Raw genomic sequence first — 7615 nt, forward strand, 5'->3', positions numbered from 1 at the left:
AAATAATTATTTCTAATTAAAGTCAAATAAACATGAGTCAATACTTTGACTTTGATCCGTATAATATCCAATGTGGCACTTGTATAAAATTTACGTGCCTACAACTATCAAATACAGAGTATGAATTTATGAAATATTGTCAACGTATTATATACTTCAGACCCTATTGTTTAGGGGCCCTTTTTAATTTTCACTCCAGATCCCAAAAATATCCGAAACAGCACTGTAAAATGACATATACCATGTTGAGAAAATTGTATTTTCTCGTTACAAGAGTGCTGGTCAAAATTAGGTACTTCAAAAAAAAAAAAAAAAAAAAGACCCAAATTATATAAAGAAAAGTCAGCACGGCATATGTTAGTTAGATTAGACCGACTAGGGACTAGGAAAGGCTTACAAGGAGCAAAGTCCAAACAGTCACCAATTTTCCAGATAGAATAATTAAAAAGTTAAAAAAAAATAATAATAAATAAAATATCACCTGCTTTGATATTTCAAACAGAATAGCAGCATTTGAGTACTCATTTGTCTTACGATCATCATCTTAAGCACAATATATATCTACAATTCATCAAAGAAAGAGCACCGTACTTGACGTAATCAAAATATATAGTAGTACATTGCATTTTTTATGAACAGATATAGCTGATTTCAAAGATAAACACGTCCCTGTTCTTGGAGACTAATAACATTTCAGCAGTTTCGCCACATATAGTCCCCAATTATGCCAACAGTCTAATACCCCTATCAAGTACATTACAGCACGACTTATATTACCCCTAATTTTTAATAGTACCCTCCCCAGATTACAACTGATTATAACATCAACACGACTACCCACATAAGAACGACACAAAAAGAAAAAAAAGGGAAAAAATTAAGATATATGAATCAACCATTTTAGACATATTTCATAGTTCTTCTAAAAGAATTTAAAGACAGCAGCCAAACAAAGCGTGACCCCCTGAGCATTACTAAAATTCGTTCTCTCTTCTATCTTTAGCTGGCAACTGGCTTCGATATGGCCTGCTTGATTGCCTCTGCATATGTCCTATGTTGGTATGTGAGGGTCGATTCCAGCAAGTCCCACAGAGATGTCTTGGGGTTCCAACCTGAATTTTGATGAAGTAATCCTTAATGATTTGTATAAGAGATGAGGGTGGATACATATGCTTCTTTTATCCGGAATTAATGATAAACGGATTTAGTTTATAATAGATTTTCCAATAAACCACTACATAAATTAAGATATGGGTGATTCAACTTATTGTAAATCATCTCATATTCTAAATTTTGCAGCAGTTGGGACAATGTCACAACTATTTTTAGATGGAAGAAACTTATCAAGAAATATTAGAAATAAGATATAATACCAAGCTGTTTGTTGATGATGGTCATGTCGGGAATTCTCTTGTCACTGTCATCATATCCTGTACCATAGAACTCCTGGGAGCTAACATCAACAGTGGGTGTTTCCAATTCTGACTCTCCACTCACCTTGGAATAGACCTACAAAAAACAATTGGAAGAGGGTCAATTACAAGACAATCTTATGGCGGAAAGCTTGGTATGAATCACATACAAGATGTGAATTAGAGCCATGGAAACAAAAATTTACCTTGGTCATCATTTCAGCAAGTTGTCGAACAGTAACTTCATTGTTAGGGTTGCCAACATTGAAGATGTGTCCATTTGCCCTGGCAGGATTTTCCTGAATAAAGACACCATAGTTCAGTAATGACCCCAAGCAAAGATAAATTAACGACTTACAAAATTCAGAGGACAAATCATTTAGGTTGAGTATCAACATACAATCATCAATAGTACAGCTTCAATGGCATCCTTGATGTAAATGAAAGTTCTCTGGGATTCACCACCATCCACAAGCTTCAGTGGCTCACGACGCAGTAGGTTCTGAAAGACAAACCATGATTAACCCATAAACAATGAGAAGAAAAAAAAGAATACACAGCACAGAATCTGAGCGGGTACACATATGAGATAACATACATTGCTAAAGCAAGCCAAAACTCTTGGAACACCTTCACTAGGACCATCAATTCCGGGAATGAAATCCATCCTGGGGCCAATCCAGTTGAAAGGTCTTACAATTGTGAACTCGAGACCATTTTCAGCACCCTCCGCTGTAACACATAAATATAAGAATATTAAACCAATGAGGATGAAGAATAGGATTCAACTCTAGGAAAAGGTTCCAGGAGAAGGAAAACTTGAGAGAAATAATATCTACCATAGACAAGCCTCTCAATCAATTGCTTTGCACATGCATAGGACCACCTCTGCTTATCAATGGGACCAAAGATACAGGGAGATTCATCTTCTTTGAGAACAAAGTATGAAGGATCCTGCCACATCAACATACAAGGATAAATAAACTGGAACAAGCCAATGGCTGCATATTCAACCAGTTCTACAGATTATTTCAGAAAGCTATTTTACACCCTTCTGTCATTCATTTCAGGCAATATCTAAAGCAACCTCCCATTCCCCATACATACACAAATCTGCATTACTCCAAACTCCTTAAAAAACAACTACATCACTTCCTAAAAATTAGAAAAATATCTTACTAATTTTGCTCATTTCAACATCCATGAGATCAAAAGACCCAAAAATATGTATAGTGTTTAAAGAATTTGGAGGAGAAAGGAAGATATGAGTGATGCTTTTTTCCCCTTGCTCGGATACGGAAATGAGGTTGTGGTGGGAATCCACTTACACTGCCCACCCTCCCCTCCTCTTTTTTTCCCTCTTTTAAGACATGACATATTAGGAATTTACTGAAGACTAAATTGCCCATCAAAGAAATTCAAAGATGGGCATAAAATAACTAGACAAATGCTGCTTGAATATATGAAATCACATTCAATATAGTTTAGATAGCTGGCTTCAATTTGGATGCAGGTAAATATGTTTTCCCACAAGAAGAAACTGGGGAAAAGAAGTTACAGGTTCACAGAATTTTAATCCTAGAAACTAAAACTCCAGTGAATCAGGTGAAAAATTCTGATAATGCTGCCTATGGTCACACCACAACTAGAATTGAGTGATGAGCATATAAAGTGAGAACCTAAGGTTAAAAAAAATCACTCACAAAAGAATGAGGGAGGGAAGAAGTAAAGTTTCAGTAAGAGCAACCAAAGTGGATTATAAGGTAGGAGAACAGCGAAAAAACAAAGAAGATTTGTTGCTTCTCTTTCTCTGATCTAAATTATTTGTCTTCTTATCAGAACTTGCATGCATTACCAGAGTATACCAATTTTTAGGTATTAAATTGAATATTAGCCTCAAAAAGACTTATAGACCACCTTTTTTGAAGGTAAAAAGTAAAAGACCTTTATTCCACAATTACAGGCATAGGTAACCATATTAGTGATCTGCATGCCCCTAGAATCCTAGATTCACATAATTGTTATCTGACCTCAATGTTGGCAGCTAAAGCTTTTACATGACTTTAATAAAAGCTAACTTGTTTTTTAGATAGAAATCTGTTGACCTCACAAACAAATATGTCTAGACAATAAAAAAAAAAAAAAAAAAAAAAAAAAAAAAAAAAAAAAAAAAACATCACCATGACAAAACAAGGCCAATTCGGTTCAAAACTTTCAACTTTTCAAGGACAAGGACATAATCAAGTAGGATAAATAAAGCTTTGGTTTGATTTATAAATTCTGTTGTGACACTAATATTGGCAATATGCCCGGATATATGATTAATAATAAGCTCTGGCTGATGTTAAAATTATATTGTGGCACTAATGTTGGCAATATGCTCATCTATATGATTACAAATATAAAATTATCATATGTCAATCATGTGTATAGATATTTGAGCTACTAGGTATGAGTGTGACAATATCAAATCAATTCAAAATGTCATGAAGCAACCTGCATGTATGAGTTTATAGCACTGGCAAATCACTCCATTCTTGCATAAGTGAGCCATGCATGTTGTCGCTAAAAGACCTTATTTTATTTTATTTTTTTGTTTCACATTCATTCGTTAGATCTATGATCCAGCCAATACCTCATCACATAGTTTACAACATGCGATTATACCACAAGCATTAAAACAAATTTACAAAGACATACTGAAAATTTTACTCCAATTGCAGAAAACAATTTGTTATCAAGACTATAAGTTTGCATTGTGTGACGTTTTAGCACCACTACCAACCACAGGAAAGCATCTTCAGAATAAATTAAAAGCATAATTCAACAAGGCCACTCCAACTTCAGACCAAGAGTAAGACTTATCCATCAATTGCATCAATAATTTTCTCCGGCTAAGGATCCAATCCTTGGTTATAGAATCTAAGCTAATCGCGAATCCAAATGATTAATTGTTGTGCCGAGTAATGACTATAAGTCTATAATTCTTAATTACAAATAAAAATATCTGATTTTCAATATGATCTAGTTATATATCTAAGCAGTAAACAGGCTCCTAATATTATATTCCAACTAGTCAACCCCACTCAAAGCTAACTACAAAAAAGTAACCAAATTAAATAAAAAATTAAAAAATCAAATCTATAAAAGCATCTTTTTACAAAAAAGCTAGTGTGACAGGAATATGAGATAAAACAGGCCATGAGGAAGAACACAGATCTGCATCAAAAGGCTAACGTGTTACCTGGCGCAAAGGACTATCCTTAGGAAGGAAGCAACCAATGGTTTTTCCATAGACTTCACAAGTAGAGAAGTGAATGAGACGCTTGCCATTCTCAGAACAGTACTTAACCTACATTACAATATCATTATCACAAATCAATGTCATCAAAATCAACCTCATGTAGATTCAATCATCATTATCGAGGCAAAAACGAGATTAAAATAATGCAACTCGTACCACTGGCAATGCATCGATGAAGTTGCTGTAAATTGTGTCGAGTGGACGAGTGTTGTAGTCAGCAGGAGTACAGATCGCTGCCAAATTGATGGTCTACAACAACAAATTATACAAAATTAAGCACAAATCTGATTGCCGACACCAAAATTGAGTAAATTTTTTTTGAAACATCGCAACTTCTAAGCATCAAATGATTCTCCGAAATCGTGATAATCAAGTATAAACAGCAATGTCGATACTAAAATTCATAGAAAATTGCATCAGAAGTTCAAATTAACAAATCATTTAATAAAACTGCATTTGTCAAGCATAAATTGCAACACCGACACCAGAATTCGTCGAAATGAATGTTCCGGCGCTTTAATTCGCCGAAGAATTCAACAAAAATGCGCTAATCAAGCAAAAATTCAAGCACCGACAAAACAAAATTTGACGAATCCGAGAAATTAAGTTAATTAACAATCACATACTCTGCAAATATCAATCACAATTCAAACAAAAAATCAACGAATTAAAAACAAAAAACCTAAAAATGAATCGAAAAAAAACAAATGCAATACCAGATCCGCCATCTTAATGAGACCTTCAAGGCGAGAATCATGCTTAATATTAAGCCGGTGAAACGAAATACGATCAGAAAAAGGAAGAGTAGAAGGTTCGAGAAGATGCTTGATCTTATCATTGTAAACATCAACAGCAAGAACTTTGTGAGGAGTTTCAGACATGAGCTTCTCACAAAGGTGAGAGCCAATGAAACCTCCAGCACCGATCATGCAAATAGTAAGCGGCTTAATCGGATTTCCATCAAGATCTACTCTGGTTGAGGACGCCATTGTTGATTCGTTTCTCTCTCTAACCAAGCTTTCTCTCTCTAACAAAATTATTTTGGGATTTTGGATTTTCTCTCTCCTCTCTGTGTGTGAGTGGGAAAAAGGGAGTGTGAGATGGAAAAATGAAAGGGGCGGTGGAGAGCTATATATAGGAGAGGGAGTGAGAGTGTAAAATCAAAGGAAATATGGGTCCCATTTTTATTTATTTATTTTAATTAACTATATAGTCGCGGTTTATAGCTAAGGCAATTTCTCACTTGCTGTCATATAAATATATCAACCGCGTAATTTATTTCAATGGATTATTTAGCTGGTCTTTTTTGTAGCTAATTATATTCTGTAGTCACTTATAAAAAAAAACAAAGTAACTCATATAATACTGATTAAGTAATCACTAAAACACTGCATGAGTAACTCGTATAACACTAATTAAGGGTATATTCTCATATGTTGAAATTCAGTTCAGTTCATTTCGATTCAGTTCAGTTCCTAATTTCTTTTTCTTATACAATATTCAGCTGAATTCAGTTCAATTCAGCTGAATTCAGTTCAATTCAGCTGAATTCAGTTCAATTCAGCTGAATTCAGTCAATGAAGACAGACCCTAAGTAATCGTATAACACTGACAAAGTAACTCTTTTAACACTGATCAAGTAACCCTTGCACGGTGTAACCAGTCACATACTTCCTATGTTCTTTTTTACTTGATCTATTTCTTTTATCACGCTTGCCAATGCAAAACTTTAGCGAATAATAACTTTAATTCTTTATAAGTAAAAATTATAAAAGTTGTATATTACGATAGTACTTATTGAGCAAATTAAAAAAGATATCATATGAATATATTTTTGCTCACATATCATTCACAAAAGACGGTTAAAGGAGATGTGGTGAATAGTGTAAAAATCAAAGCGGGTCAAGTAAAAAAGAACGGAGGAAGTATAAGACTTTGTGTAAGTAATTTTGTTGAGTAATTAGGTTTTGATGATTGTAAACTAATGATGATTATCTATCTAATGTGTTTGTTAAGTTGTGCATAGAAAGAACAAGTTATACTTGGAACAGGATACAAGGAACCTGAGCAGTCACATATATATATATATAAGGAACCTGAGCAATATATGATAAGCAATAGAGAAACAAGAACAATGATGAGTGTTATGGTTGATAAACATGATGATGGCTAAAGAACCATGAAGGTAACTATGTAAATAGGTGTTTGCATATGTTAGCTTCATAAGGTAAGTACACTATGCATACATGAGTTGTATATGTGTAGGAGTATTTACATAAGCTTTAAGTTTAATTAGTTCTCTCACTTGAAGTTTGTTTATGACAAACAAACTTCAATCTAATGTTTCTCTTAAGTGTTTATGTGAAGACAGGAACTGACATAGGAGAAGTCAATGGGTTGGAACATAGAAGACTTCAAGAGGAACAAGAGAGAATGAATGAACCTAAAGCAGGTTCTCCCATGAGAACCAAACCACGAAGGAACCTGAAGGTATTCTCTAACAAGATCCAGAAGGAACTTTCGGCAGCCTTTCCCACGAAAGCCGGAGCATGTTCCCTAACAGGTACATGAAGAGTTCCATGTTCCCTAACAGGTACATAAAGAGTTCCCTAACAGGAACTTAGTTCTCTAACAAGAACTATCTAAGTTCCCTAACAGGAACTTGCCCCGAGATCTAGAATACATCAATACTACAAGATTCTAGAACAAGAGTTTCAAAGAAACAACATGAAGACGGAGAAATCGAAGTATATCGCTCTAGGATTCATGTAAGTATGTTGGACATAAAAGTCAGTCTGGAACAAGTCTAAAGAACCAAGGTGAACTCATGATAGTCAATGAAATTAGAGTTACTGACTTGTCAGGAACTTAGAGACAGTCAGAGTTCCGAAACCTAATC

General features: G+C 34.5%; 1 protein-coding gene across 1 annotated transcript; it reads right to left on the minus strand.

The window, feature by feature from the left end:
• Nucleotides 1–571: 571 nt before the first annotated feature.
• LOC110731808 (UDP-D-apiose/UDP-D-xylose synthase 2) lies at nt 572–5819 on the minus strand. Its single transcript, XM_021911691.1, has 9 exons — nt 5433–5819; nt 4873–4965; nt 4657–4764; nt 2252–2366; nt 2011–2144; nt 1813–1914; nt 1619–1711; nt 1374–1509; nt 572–1112 (listed from the first exon to the last, which is right to left on the minus strand). Exons 1-9 carry the CDS (start codon nt 5703–5705, stop codon nt 1000–1002), a joined length of 1167 nt encoding a protein of 388 aa, XP_021767383.1. The 5' UTR covers nt 5706–5819; the 3' UTR covers nt 572–999.
• Between the last annotated feature and the right edge of the window lie 1796 nt (nt 5820–7615).

Source organism: Chenopodium quinoa, unplaced genomic scaffold (genome assembly GCF_001683475.1).
Source record: "Chenopodium quinoa cultivar QQ74 unplaced genomic scaffold, ASM168347v1, whole genome shotgun sequence".
In the NCBI taxonomy this organism is placed as follows: Eukaryota; Viridiplantae; Streptophyta; class Magnoliopsida; order Caryophyllales; family Amaranthaceae; genus Chenopodium; species Chenopodium quinoa.